Source organism: Gavia stellata, chromosome 7 (genome assembly GCF_030936135.1).
Source record: "Gavia stellata isolate bGavSte3 chromosome 7, bGavSte3.hap2, whole genome shotgun sequence".
Taxonomy (NCBI): Eukaryota; Metazoa; Chordata; class Aves; order Gaviiformes; family Gaviidae; genus Gavia; species Gavia stellata.
Window position 1 is genome coordinate 40,067,017 of NC_082600.1, and position 14,255 is coordinate 40,081,271.

General features: G+C 45.7%; 1 protein-coding gene across 2 annotated transcripts in view; it reads left to right on the forward strand.

Annotated features, from left to right (window-relative positions):
• PCNX1 (pecanex 1) overlaps positions 1–5,121 on the forward strand; it is a 90,898-nt gene extending 85,777 nt beyond the window's left edge. For both annotated transcript variants that reach the window (XM_059819908.1, XM_059819909.1), the window contains one exon: positions 2,553–5,121. In XM_059819908.1, the coding sequence (XP_059675891.1) occupies positions 2,553–2,693 (141 nt within the window). In that variant the 3' untranslated portion in view covers positions 2,694–5,121. The remainder of the gene's footprint in view (positions 1–2,552) is intronic.
• The last annotated feature ends 9,134 nt before the right edge of the window (positions 5,122–14,255 follow it).

Consider the following 14,255-nt stretch of genomic DNA (forward strand, 5'->3'; position numbering starts at 1 on the left):
CTGGCATGTTTTTTTAGAAGAGCATCTTTTAACCTAAGAAGAAAGAAAAAAAGCATTAGATTATCCTGTGTGTGATTAGGAGGAGAGGCTTTAACTTGATGACATAGTTTCCACTGCCTGTGGTTAAACATACTAGTATCAGTAAAGCCATTAGCTCTTGGGGACCGTCTTCCCTTTCTGATCCTGCAGCTGTGATCCTTTCTGCAAACAGGCAGAAATGATTCTTACTTGCTGAGATGCTGCTCATGACGCAGTTTACCAGCCAAAGCCTTACGTCAATGCTCTTGGTATGAAGTTCAGCTTCAGAAAAATGCATGTCCTGGTACTACCTATGTACCAAGAATAATGGCCACATTCTGAGTGGCATATAGATTTTCCTGTTGCGTATCAAGGAGAAGGAAGCAGTAGTCAAAAGCAGAAGTAAGCAAAGGAAGGATTGGAAGAGAATGGTAAAAGATAAGAAGAAAGAAAATAGATGAAAAGAGACAAACGCATTGTTCCTGGGTTTTGTGCATGGGTGTATAGGATAGGGATTCAGGAATTGAATTACGACAAAAGTTTGGGAGTCATTGCACTGAGAGGGGTGTTCTGTATCTGCTTTCCTGAATTGTATAAAGTATCAGAATGTGTTGTGAGGAGTAGGTTGTGTTAGACCCGATGCTGATGATATGACCCTTAGTTAATACTCATTTAAGGATGATATTACAGGTGACATCTAAAGGCGAATTTCTGACCACTACATCATCTCAGTGTTTAAAACTTTTCTACTACATAGAAAACAGCATTTTTCTTAACTTTGCTTTTTATTTTGCTGCGCATACAGTACAGTATATATAATACACAAAAACATCATAGAGTTTCTTCAAGGAAATGAAATTTAGCAATCCTCTTTGCATTGTAGCTACTTTTTCCGGGACTTTGAGATTAAGGTATACCCTGCATATTATCTTTCCACGATACCTGACACTGGCATGCAGAAGAACCCTTTTCCCCTCAGGAGATTCTTACCACCTCTTGACTATCTAGTGACATCATTTTGCACGTTATCAGTCACTTATGGTCATCAAATCAATGCCAATCATGACAGAGCAGATGGTAAAACTGAGTGTGGGGGGATGGTTGCAGTGAATTATAATCTTGGTACAACTTGTGCATATACACAGTTTTTAAGGAGCCACAATATTGATATCTTTTGAAGTCAGTCCTCACCTATCTCAAAGGCACCAGTTTTAAGTTGGACAACAAGGATGTAGTACTTGGGTTTTATTAGGAAATGTTTTGTGTGCCTGGGGATAGAGTATTCCTGGCCTCACTTCATACAGCAGCATAAAAAGTTTATTTGGACAGACTTTGAAGTCAGACTTGAACAGACCACTTAAATATCATGCTGTTGCATCAAACAAAGCAGAATTAAAGATGCCATGCTTTCCTGCCTGAAATGCTCTCCCCATGGATGCAGTGTAGATCTCATGCAGTGGACAAAGCTGAATCTTCTTCATCCAGTGTTAGAGAAATTGGCAGCTGTCAGCTGGGTATGGTGAGGGTTAAGGGTGTCTCTTGGATTTGATCTTGGAAGACATAAATTAGTTGTGGTTTTCTGTCCTTCCCCTCCTCCCCCCCTGTCTTTAGAACTCTTAAAAACTGTACTGTCCTGGATTTTGTAAAAATTAATTTTATTTGCTTTCTACCTTACGTTGTCTTGAATTTAGGGTTCTTTTCCCACAACTGTCAGATTTGAGATAATTCTATTTCTATGGAGCTGGCAATACTGAAAATCATGTTACTGAAGCATCCTTGTGGTTCCTTTGGGGCACCCAGAAGTTAAGGGTGTATTTTTATGGAAGCAGCTGAGCAGAGGGATGGTCATACAAGGGCCTGCATGGAAAAGGGCCTGCATGACAGTCAGTATCATGCGGGACCCTTGGAAGCAGCACATCAAAGTACCTGAATTCTGTAGATCCAAGGGAGTATGGGACAGTAGTATTTGGCACTGTTTCTGAAACCTTTCCTCTTCGTAATATTTTTTTCATTTAAAATTATCTTTGTATAATTTAATTTAAAATATCAACCTTAAGTTCACAGTGAGTAGAGAACAAAATTAGGGCAAGGGATTTGACTTAGAGGAGACAGTAGCTTACACCTAACTCCTGATAAACTACAGTTCTGTGCTATTATGTGCTGCAGAACACACTGGTATTTTAAGACTATTACAGCTAGAGCATCAAAATATCCCAGACCTGTATGTATACAGTTTTTTTTAATTGTTACTCACTTTGCATGACCGTTTGGTTCTGATTTGGGTCAAGTTGTTTGTTCCTGCTGAAATTCAAATCAAAGGCTGGCTGTTCTCAGGTAAGCTGCAGATCTCCAGCAAGACTTCAATGAGTAACTTATCTGTGGGTACGCTGTCACTGAAAAATGAGCAACTAAGTCAGTAGACCACTTATATTATTGCTCCTTTTGTCCTGTAAGGATCTTGAATTATCAGCCACAACTTTGATATGCCAGCTTTCCATATGGAACTTATGTTTTGTTACACCTTTTTTCCCCAGGTGATTCACCGCTGGGTGCCTTGCAGCAGAGATCCAAGTAGTCGGTCCCACATAGATAAAACCATCCTGCTGGTTCAAATCGAAGATAAATATGTTGCTGTTGTTGAAACTGGAGTCCTTGAACTTGGGGCTGAAGTGTAAATCTCTTTGAGACTGAAACTTCCCCTTCTCCAACGGTTCAGAAGAGAGAAGGGTCCAGAAGCAGCAGCTCCCAGGACATGAAACTTCGGTCCAGTTGTAGGAAAGGACTTGAAACACAGATTTGTCTAAGTCCCTTTCCCTAAATAAACAAGTGTAAGAAATTTTTTAAGTTGTTAGCTGCTGAAGAAACATTTGCATGAAGGATAGATTTGTTGAGACATATCTTTTTGTTTATAAATTTTGTTTATGCATTGCGTAATGCTTTAAATCAACAAACTTTTCAGTTCTAAGATCAGAGCACCTCATATTTTTCTAATTGTTTTGCCAAAAATTGCCATGTCTTGTCACAGAGTGCGTGGAATTCATCCACCTTATTTTAAAGAAATTGACTACAAACCTTCAGTTTGGTGAAACAGTGTAAAGGTTTCAGGTGTGGCAAGAAGAGACTGAACAGATGTATAGATTCTTATTCCTTATGAGCTAAACATTAATGAGAACTGCACTAATTTTTTTACAGCAATGCACTAAAAACAACCCTGAGATTGCTGAGAACATTTATTTATATATATAAATATAAGTATATAAAATACCATTATTTAAATTGCCTTTGGGATTAATCCCCTCCCTCTCCATATACATGTTGATGGTAAGGGCTGTGCCATGGGTTTGGTTCTATGTTCTGTATTTCGTACAAGTGCATTTGCTGCATCCTCTTCACAATAAATGGTGAAATAACAAATATATAGAAAAGCACCTGAGTATCCCTGTACTACATCACTCTACTGTGGTGGCAGTGGTACCTCAAATCTGTACAACATGTCTAGCTTTAAAGTGGACCCCAATATACTACCTTTCCATCTGTCCTTCCTTAGCTAGCCATGGCTATTTTGCTGCTTTACACCCAGAGCTGGCTATGTTGTTTCATTGGCTCTTCTCTGGCAGAGACAGTTGTTGGAGTTTTGTAGGGGGAGGTGCAGGTCCATGATTACTTCATGGATGATTGAAGGTGGTTTTGATTCCATCCAATTTAAAAAGAAAAATCAGTAACAACAAAATGCCCAAAAAACCAAAACAAACAAAAAAAACAACAAAAACTTGACTTCAACTTTTAAAGAGCTTTTATAGAAGGCACAGCCCTAAACTTGTATCACTCTTACCACCTTGCCTTTTCTTTCCCTTTAGTCTTCATTCTTTTCTATGACTTGAATTTTATTTTCTGTGATTATATATTCTATGTAAGTGTAATTTGAGTATTTATAACTGTGAAGTTGAATTATTCATGTGTTACATATCCTAGGTTTTATTGTATTTTTTTAAAAGTGTGTATTCAGGGAAACAAGTAACTCAGAACTATCATGGGAGTGTGCGAGGGAAACTGGTTTGTTCTTGACTTGCAGTTCCTATGACTCACTTCTCTTAATCCGTAAGAAAAAAATGTACCTGTTGCGATTGTTTCCTGTTTCTGACCTGTAATTATGTAGGACTCTGTGGTGAAACTGCACAGTCCTAGCTTTTGGGAGCAGCCATCTTCTTCCCAGTCACCTCTGCTTCTTTATATGTAACATAACCAGAAGAGACTTCTGATATACCACAGAGGTTACTGTAATTATTTCTCTGACATCAGAGAAACCTTGTGCATTATGTACCTAGTGTAAGAGTGAAATTCTATGGGATGAGAAAAAACAGAGGAAGAAACAGCTACCTAAGAAATAGTGGTATTCCGACTCAAGTCACTGTATGCCATCTAGCCATGAAAGGGTAAGTGGGTGTGCCTGGTAGCTAGTCAATTCTAGATACTGCTCCCAGTGAATTATACTGGGACCTTGCTTACATCATATACTATGCAAACTTGTACTCCAAGTACTGTGCATCGTACAGTGGCATATTACTATTTGGTTTATGCATATGCAGTCCCATTTAATCTTGGTATAAATGACAGTTCTGGATCTGCCACCATTGAAATAATTTTGCTGTTCCATGTAGTTTATCATATGTGCACATTATAGCATAGTTGAATTCATCTCCTGCATATCTGAAAACGTAGTACAGTATGTGAACCTTCTTCAGCAGTCTGGTGATGTTGCTGTCAGGAATGAAGAAAATGTCTAAGTTTTGAATTGAAGGTGTTTTAGTTAAGGTTTTCTTCTGTGTCCTTCCCTTCAGGTAATTACAGGATTTCCTGTATCACTAGGAATATTGCTTCATTTTAGAAAGAGGAATTTGTTTGAAAATAGGCCCCCATTTGATATTAGTTGCACGAGGGTTTTTTCTTGTACTGAAGCCTTGAGATAAACAAATGACTGAAAACCAAAATACATAGGTGGCTTTTTTTAAACTTGACTGAAGCAACTTTCAATATGTTAACCCTGGCTCTGAACAGTCTCTTTCACTCTCTTCAGGGCAAGATAATGACAACATCCATTGCTGGTAATAGTCATGATAGGAATTCATCGATTTCGTAAAAATTCCAGAGAATATGTAACTGCCTGGAATTAGATTAGCAAACAGCAGACAGGGGAAAAAGAAAGGCTTTTTTTAAGAGGCAAAGAGAATTGATGGATCTTTCTATTTATTTTTTTAATATTAAGGCTTTTGGTGTGTTGCCTTCAGGAGATGGATTTTAATGTGGCCAGTTAACAGATTAATACCTTCTTTCAGATACTCAGCAAACACCTGTTGTGAAGCCATTCATGTAGTGCTCATACCTATTCCAGATCTGCTCAACAGAAGCCACCTAGTTGAAATTTCATTCTTCCGTAAGGCTTTGGAAGATTAACTTTTTAAAAGTTTTCCTGCATTCTGAACTCTTTAAGATTCATATGCGATTGTATGTTGGTTTGTGCAAAGTTTGTGTCTCCGTTTCCACTGTGCAAGTGACAAAACCATGTTTGTTTTCTAACTCCCCACAGGATAGATCTGTCCATGGAAACCTCCGTTATAGATGGAGATAATTTCATCTTTTCTTTTCTTTGGCCTTTGCCTTGATGCATAATATTTTTCTCCTGTTGTGAGTATGGAAAAGATGTGTATTTTCACATTAGTCCTGTCAGTCCAGATTGAGCTCAGCATAGAGCAGATTTTTTTTTTAAGATCTTTCTAAGCTGTCATGAAAACCCATTATAGATGAGTGCTTTAACTCTGTCTCCTTGCTTTGTGTGTGATATTTTCTTGCCATAAGAACATTCCAGTTAAGTCCCATTGTTTTTGCTTCCAGGTAGATCCTAATCTGTTTTGTTTCAGATTACTTTAAAGGTGATATCTATGAGTATTTGTTTTGGGGAGCAGTAAGTCCTTGCGTATGTACACAATTACAGAAAAGTGCTTGAAAACCCCACGAATCAGATTATGTTCATTGGTCAAAATGGCTGCTACTTAATTTTTTTAAACCTCTTCCCATTTCACCTCCCTGTGAAATCTTTTAAAATGTTCTGATTAAAACAGACAAAACCCTAAAATGTGTATGTGACACCACTGATGACACCTAGACTTCTGTGCCACTTGCACTGTATGGTGCTTGTGATGAATTCTGGGGATCTCTCTCGTGATTCAGCATTTGTGAAATGATTTCAGAGTTGAAGAGAGAGCAAGAGGGAAGATGATGATGATCATTTTTTTAAGGTAATTCCATGTAGGTTGAATGGTCCTACAGCCACTTTGCCTGGGGCATTTGGCACATCTCTGAGTGATGATCTCAATTTTCTGTGTAGTTCATCACCAGGCATTCCTTACCCCCATGTTCACAACCCCTTTGGGAACTGAAGAACTCTTTGAGAAGCCTAGATGACTGGTGAGGTGGAAGATGAAGGCTTGTGGCACAGGTCCATGCCCTTGGCTGTTTGGCAAGTGGCCATAAAGCTTTGTCTGGACTTGGGCGATGGGGGAGAAGAGATGCCTTACAATTGGATTCACCTTCAGCTCGTTTCTCTGATAATGCACACAACATCATACGACCTAGGAGTGTAGATACAAAGACACCGCTTTAAGGATCTTTCTCAATTACAGAACTCTCCACTCCCAAAATGGAGCAGGATAGGTTGCATTTCTTACTGTTAACAATGTTATTCAAATATTATTCAACTTGTATTGGATTTGGGGTTATACCACCACAGGTTTTATGTACTTAATTTTATTAAGGAATTTTATACCTATTATATAGGCATCTCTTCTTTTCTTGTCTGGCTTGCGATTTGATAATCTAATGCAGTACATTCAGTGACGCTGGACTCTTTCAGAAATTATACTGGTAATTACTGGTGCCTTAGTAAAAAAGTGGATACATAACACCTTGGTGGAAAGTAAAGCATGTGGCTTGTTTCACCCCAGCATGATATGCGTATTTCCAAAAAGGTGATTAAGATGGCTGCTCCAAAAGATTTCAGGAGTATACATACATCACTTGGTCACAAACATCTGAATATGAGCAATTTTTGACTTCTGGTATGTACAGTTTGACTAGATAATCCCAGTACACCTAGCCCACAGCTCTGAAAGACAGCGATCAAACAACTGGCTGTGTTAACTTCTTACACAGATGCCCCCAAAAGCTTGACAATAAGCTGCTGGTTAGGAAATGGAGGGAGAGGGGAGTAGAGCATAAATGAAAGGATGGCTTTGGTTTTTAATGGACAATGAAAATACATATTGCCTCTACCAGCAAATGGATACCTTGCCAGGGATAGGGATATATGTACCTGCGTGTCTGTGAGTGTGTATGTGTCTGCGTGTGTTATTGGAAACAGCCTGTAAATATTGTAGCTGTTTAAAATGGAAAAGGCAGAGAGTTTTTTGCAACGTGTTGCAGCAAAAGGACAGTATTGACAGTGGAGAAACACTGAGAAATAAAAAAAACTTTTTTCATTTGTTGTCATTTATTGCACTATTACATTCTCTTATGGTGTTACTCTCACAAATTCCCTGTGAGCGGTATTCTAAGTTTACTCAAATCAGCCTATAATGAAGGATTCTCTTAATTTAAAATTATTTCTCTTATGTAGCTGTAATTGTAGAAAGGAGAACTTTAGCTATTCCTATTTTACTGCCAGCATCGTCCCTGTTGTTAGGCTTTTACATAAACATTGAGTGCCCCCTTTTCCGCAGTTAAATTATTTTTTTCTTGTCTTTGTTCAAGCAGTTGCTGTATTTAGCATAGATTTCCCTTCTCTCTCAATCTTTTTCAAAGCCCAGAACACTATTGTACTGTCTTCATGCTCAGTAGTAGTTTTCCATTCTTCGTACTTCCCAGGGAACTATTTTACCTCGTGTGGTTTAATCAGTGATTTCTAATTTTCTGCTGTCCTGCTGGGTGTGGCATTGTGTAAAGTCCTGATGAACTGAAGCACTTGTTGATATGGTGATACTAATTTAAAAATACTCTGCTCCCATCTGTACGCTGTCCCATCTCAGGCATCTCACATTTCTTCACCCTAGTACAGAGAATTATAACATCATTTTGTACCTCTGTGTTAGAAGAGGATTTTTCAAAAGTAAAAATGATGGCCATTCATTCATCGGACGGCTCTAGGTGTTTCAAAATAAGGATCGGATGTTCCCTTCTTTTAAAAACCAAACTAAAACATCATCCTCTTCCTCCTGGAACTTGCTTCTCTTCACCTGTACTAGGCAAGGTGACTTGACCAACAGCTGCTTCAGGCCTTAATTTGTGATTGAAAGGGGAGAGTACAAATACCACCACTCTTCTTAAGGAAAAACAAGTCCAATAAAAGCTAGTGAGTCTCATTGAAAAGTTCGAAAGGTCTGTAACTGATGTACTTGTAAAAAGCAGCTGAGGTTCCAGCTGTATTTTTAACAGCAACACTATCAAAAAAGGAGGCGAGCAGCACTTCTTCCTTTGCAAGGCAAATCCCAGAGCGATTTAGGGAGGGTAAAGGAGAAGACGAGTTATGCTCTAGTCCGCTGTTTTTTGCTGTCGTGTCAGCCAGAGGACTGCAACTGGTAAAAATTGGTGGTCTGGGGCCCAGTTAGTGGTTGGAATCTATTTACCAGTTTAGTTTTGCCTGACAGGAATCCAATTCACGTGCTCCAAGACTGCGTATCAGTGCAAGCCGGGGGCTGGGAACAACAGGATCTTTGCTTCAAAAACATACACCTGGTCTGTGTGCCGGTAATGCCAATCACATGGCTTCCACAGGTGATCCTGGATTGTGTTTTTAATCAGCCTTCCTCTGAAAAATACTTCTTGTGTGGAAAGGAGGAGCCAGTGACCAAGCAGGTGATGTTTGGGTTCCAGCAGAACGTTGCCACGCTTACCTTTGAGCATCTCCTGAGAGTTTTCACTTTTGGTTGGATCAGCTTAAATGGATTTTGGCCTGACTCATCAGAAGGTGGTTTGGGTTGTTTTTTTCCCCTCGATACTGGTGCCAAACACCTTGTCATAGCGCAGCACTAACAGCATCTAGTGCTGGTGATGCAGGGTACCAAAGTGCTTTTGGTGGAAACTCAAGTTATTACCAAGAAATGAGCTCGCACAGTTAAACCGCTTGTGCGAGAGGGCTCTTCTAGCTTCCTCCTGCCGGTTCTGCCTTCTGGGCTTCGCTACACAAACAGAAAGAGCAGCCGGTTCTGCTGTGACTGTAAGCAAGGGAAAACTTTGGATGGACAGAGGTTTTGGCTGAGCATTTTGGTTGCTTTTCATCTCCCTTTTCTGCCTTTATACTTCTGTAACTGAGAAGTGTGGTTATTTGGGGCTTGCTTTAGTCTATCAAAAAAGCGTTAAGAGGTTAGCTGTGTCAGAAAGAAGTTTGCAGAGTGGCAGCTCTCTGTTAGTGCTGGTTTTTAGGTTTATTGAGTACATAAGGATGCCCCGCGCGGTAGGGTTGTGAAGCTCTAAAGACATTTAGGAGAAAAAAACCCCATTTTTGAGCCCTGGAGTGTTAAAGCGAGAAATGCTCGCCCTCGAAAGGGGTCCCAGGCCCCGGGGGTGGGGGGGCAGGGGCCCCTACCTCCCGCCTCGGCAGTGGCTTCTCCAGGGTGGCCGAAGGCTCGGCTGAACCCCACCGCCACCTGTGCAGCCGAGACGTGACAAGCGGGGGGGTGCGCCACGCCCGCGGCGCACGGGCCGGGCGGCGGCGGCGGCTGCTCCGAGCCCGGCGCTCGGGCGCCGTTGCGGGGCGCCGGCCGTGTGCGCGGGCGCTGCTTCCCCCGGGCAGCCCCGCGGCGGCTCGGCCCGCCGCTCTCCCCGCCGCCGTGCCCGGTGCCCGGGGGCGCCCCGCGGCCGGCAGGTGGCGGCAGGAGCCCGCCGCGGCGCCCGGGCAGGTCCCGCCGAGCGGCCGCCGTCCAGCCGCTGCCCCGGGCCCGGCGGGCAGAGGGGCCGCGGGCTCCGCCGGGGCCGGGCCGGGCCGAGCCGCGCCCGGGGCTGGCCCCCGTGCTTCTCACGGGGTGCGACGGGCGGCCTTCACGGGAGGAGGCGGACAAGCAGGCGGCGCGGGGCAGCCTTTTTGATGCCCGCCCGCCCCAGCGCTTGCAAACCTCTGCCCGAGAGGACACGGCGACAGACAATGCCTGTGACTGCAGAGAGCTACTTTGTAACCCCCCACCTGGCTCTCTGCTTGCTCATCTGTTCTAGCGAGCCTTGGGGGCTGTTTTCGTCAGTGATGCCGTCGTCATCCCCACCCCCTGCCAAAGCATCCAGATGTTTCTGCTAAGCCAGGCAGCAAAGCCGGTAGCAGCGTTCACACGCAAGAGGTTACCGCTGAGCTGCCCCGTCCGTCCCGCGCGGAGAGGACGCCGCAGTCCCTCCCGGCGGGGCGGGGCGGGGGGCTCCGCCGGGGCGCCGGTGGCGGAGAGCCGCTGCTGCTTCCCGCCCTTGTGCTGGGGCTGCCGCCTCTCCCGTGCTTTGTCTGAGCCTGCTTTAAAAACGTAAGCCTCCTTCCCTCCCTACCCCGCGATGGGAACGCAGCCCCAGCCCCAGCAGCCCTGCAGTGGGAACATGCCGAGGGGCAGGGCTCCAGTCCCTCCGGCGAGTGCAGAGGCTGAACGCTTCATTTAGGGATCCCACAGCCTGAAATAAGGTACCTGCGACCTTGCTGGGCCACCGTGTGTTAATACTGATGAGCCTCCCACACCTGTCAGTGAAAAGCGCTGAGAAACTCTCCACGTGGCGTGGGCGCAGGGTAGCCCATATCCCACGCCAGTGCTGGCAGCGCTGCCCGCTGTTGTGGCATGGCGTGTCGCTGCCCTCCATCCCGCACCTCGCGCCCCTGGGACGCTGATGTACCGAGGTGGCTGGGGCTGGCCCCAGGCCTGCGCTGATCAGGCACGCCAAGAGCGATAGCAGCGTGTGCCCGACCGCTGCCGCAGCCCTGGCGTGAGCTCGGGGCGGTTTTCTAGGAGGCCTTCGCCCCCGTCAGCTCTGCTGCTGGCTGGCTTTGCTCGGGTCTGTGCCCTTCCCTCCGCAGACCAGGGCAGGGGCGAGTGACTTCATTTGATTTGGCGTTTTTTTGGCATTGTCTCATAACATCCTTTCAGATGTCAAAAAGAAAGGAAAACATGCAACCAACCAATCATTTTCTTTGACTGTCAGTGATCCCATGGCCAGGGAAGTAAGAAGAAGAGAGGAACAAACAGCAAGAAAAGGGAAGACAAAGATGTTGGGGAAAGGATACATGAGGAAAGAGAAGGACCGCCTTCATCTTTCTGGAAGCTGGAAGAGATGAAGCAGGCAGCTCCAATCCCATTTCTCAGTCACTTGCCAGTAATTTCCCTGTGTTTAAGTGAACCAGAGGTGAATTCCTCAAAAGTGCAAATTAGTTTTGAATACAATTCCCATTTAGCAAACACCAGTCTTGGAAACTACTAAAAGGTCATGATAGGCCACTTTCTTCACTGCAATGTTTTGTATATATTACGGTGCATTGTCATTCTCATGGAAAATGGCAGATTAAACCCTGGTTTAAGAGCACAGTGTCCCTGCTCCTCTGCTGCGCTGGGAATGAAATGGCTGCTGTTTCTACATCTAGTTCTTGCAAATGCACGGCTAACTCCTGCAACCCAAACAGGTAGCCGTACTGCAGTTGCTTGAAATGTAGGCTGATGAGGATCCGAGCAGCTCCTGCTGCTTGTTTGGACCCCACATCGCTTCCACTGGCATGGCAGGTTTCACAGGATGGCTTGGAGAGGCGTCCCGTGAACCTGCTCAGAGTTCAGTAACTCTCTTTCACTCCTGCTGTGGAAAGAAATCTTTGGGACCTGCACCCTTGTGAACCTTTCTCACAAGCCTACCTGCTCCATCTGACATGGGTGCCAGAAAACACAGGCAGGAGATTGTCACTGGTAAGTCAACGCTGGCTTTGTAGAAAACAATTTCCTCCTTTGTCGGCGGAGCATGTTTTATATGTCCCGGCAGCGGCTGCTGGGGACGGAGAGGCTGTAGCGGCATTCTCCAGCAACAGGAACCATTCCAGCCCTCCTCCTTTTTCACTGTGGGAACATCAAGGGTTTGGAGCAAACCAGCTCTCCCTCCCCTGCGAGGTAACTGCTGCGGGACATTAACTTTTTCCCTCTTGCGCAGTTCATGTTACCAGCACTTTGAGTGTTCCCTGACATCTGCTAAGAGGAAGCCAACGCGGTTCGCAACGCCTCTCCTTGCTGGCGCAATCGCAAGCCCTGTCATTCAGATGTGTGGAGAGCAAAACTGGTAGCAGCTCGTCTCTCTGCGGGTTACAAGACGGCAGCTCTCTCTGCAAGAAGCATCACTCATATATTAGGAACAATTACAAAACACAGCTTCTCTTCTTCTTGTCATTATTCTTGTTTGCTATTAATGGAGCGTTTTGTTCCATCGATGTACATTGTGTACATCTAAGGTGAGGTTGGGGCTGCTTCCTCCCCTGGAGCTTCAAAGAAGTTAGCCCGGAGGGGCTGGCGATAACCGGTGGCCTGGCCCCTCCCAGGCTCTCTTGCCCGGCCACGGCAGAGCCCAGCAGCTTGAATTTCTTGCCTTCTCAGGATCTTTTCTATGAATAGCAAGGTAGCCCGCTTGCTGCAGCCTGGGTTTAATGCTCTTCGCTCACCTTTGCATAGGGCTTGGAAAGCTCTGGGCTGTAGCTTCCCGCAGCAGTCTTGTCTTTTGTCACTGAACCTGTCAAAATCATCCCTGAAAATGACTCCTGGCTGTGACCTGGGTGAGTTGTTTTATGGGTGCCTTACCTGAGTTTAAAAAAAAAAAAAGCATTTGAACAATGCCTCTACTTCAAGGTAGGTTATTTTGTTGCTGTCAGGGAAGTACCCGAGTAAGGACCCCTGACACACGTGCCCTGGCCAGGGCTGCTCGCTGCCATCCCTGGAGCCTGGATGTGCCCCTGGAGCCGCAGCCGCGCTCCCGCCAGCTCCACCAACGCACCCCGCTGGCACTGACCGCTTCCAGGGCAAACAGCACCAGCCCGTCGCTGCTGCAGGACCAGCTGGGCAGAGAGAGGGGGACCCAAACCACAGTAAGGGCAGCAGCACTGACACCTTCACCAGCAGCATCTGCACTGAGCCTCCCCCCGTCCCACCCCACGGCTGCACATGCTGTGTCCGCCTCCCCCCTTACCCCTCTGCCTTGCTGCCCACCAGCAGATCCCACCACCGCACCTGCCAGCCCATTCGCCTCCTGCCAGCTCGCAGGGCGCCATGGCTGAGGGCTGATTTGCTTTCCCCACCTCTTTTTTGCCATTCAGCGTCATGCAGAGTGCATTAGGACTGAGGAAGCCAGCACCCGTGAGACGAGGCGGCCCTGACATCACGTGGAGGTGCTACTGCTTGGGATCTCCGAGTCAAGCTGGCAACCTGCGTATGGGGAGGTCTTTCATCGGCTGTGCGAACTCTCCAGCCTAGGTAAGGATTAGCTGCCGCCTGCGAGATTGTGCCTGGATAACACACGTGCTGGATGGGTACCTGTGTGGGGTAGCATCACAGGATGGTTTGGGTTGGAAGGGACCTTCAAAGATCATCTAGTTCCAACCCCCCTGCCATGGCAGGGACACCTTCCACTAGACCAGGTTGCTCAAAGCCCCGTCCAACATGACCTTGAACACTGCCAGGGTTGGGGCATCCACAGCTTCTCTGGGCAACCTGTTCCAGTGCCTCACCACCCTCATCATAAAAAATGTCTTCCTCATATCCAATCTAAACTTACCCTCTATCATTTTAAAACAGTTGCCCCCCATCTTGTCGCTACAGGCCCAGGTAAAATGTCTCTCTCTGTCTTTCTTATAAGCCCCCTTTACATACTGAAAGGCGAGGGACCTGCTGGGTGTGAGAAGCTGGGAGCTCCAGGCAGCAGAAACAGCGTTACCCACTGCAAAGCTGATAAACAACTAAGATTGATGTTAAACAGCCAAGCGGGACCAACCCAAGCAGCGATCAGGTGAAAGCCCTATACATTTCTGCCTGGGCCCCACAGCCGCCCCGGCGTCGCTGTTGCAGCAGAGGTTGGAGGCTTTTGGAGCCCTGTGCATGTGCCGGCGATTCCCGTGAGCAACCAGCTGCTCCCCTCCCTCGCCTTGTGCCGTAACCCCTCCTCATGGATAATAACGAATGGAAGTGACCTGTGTAGTGAATAAT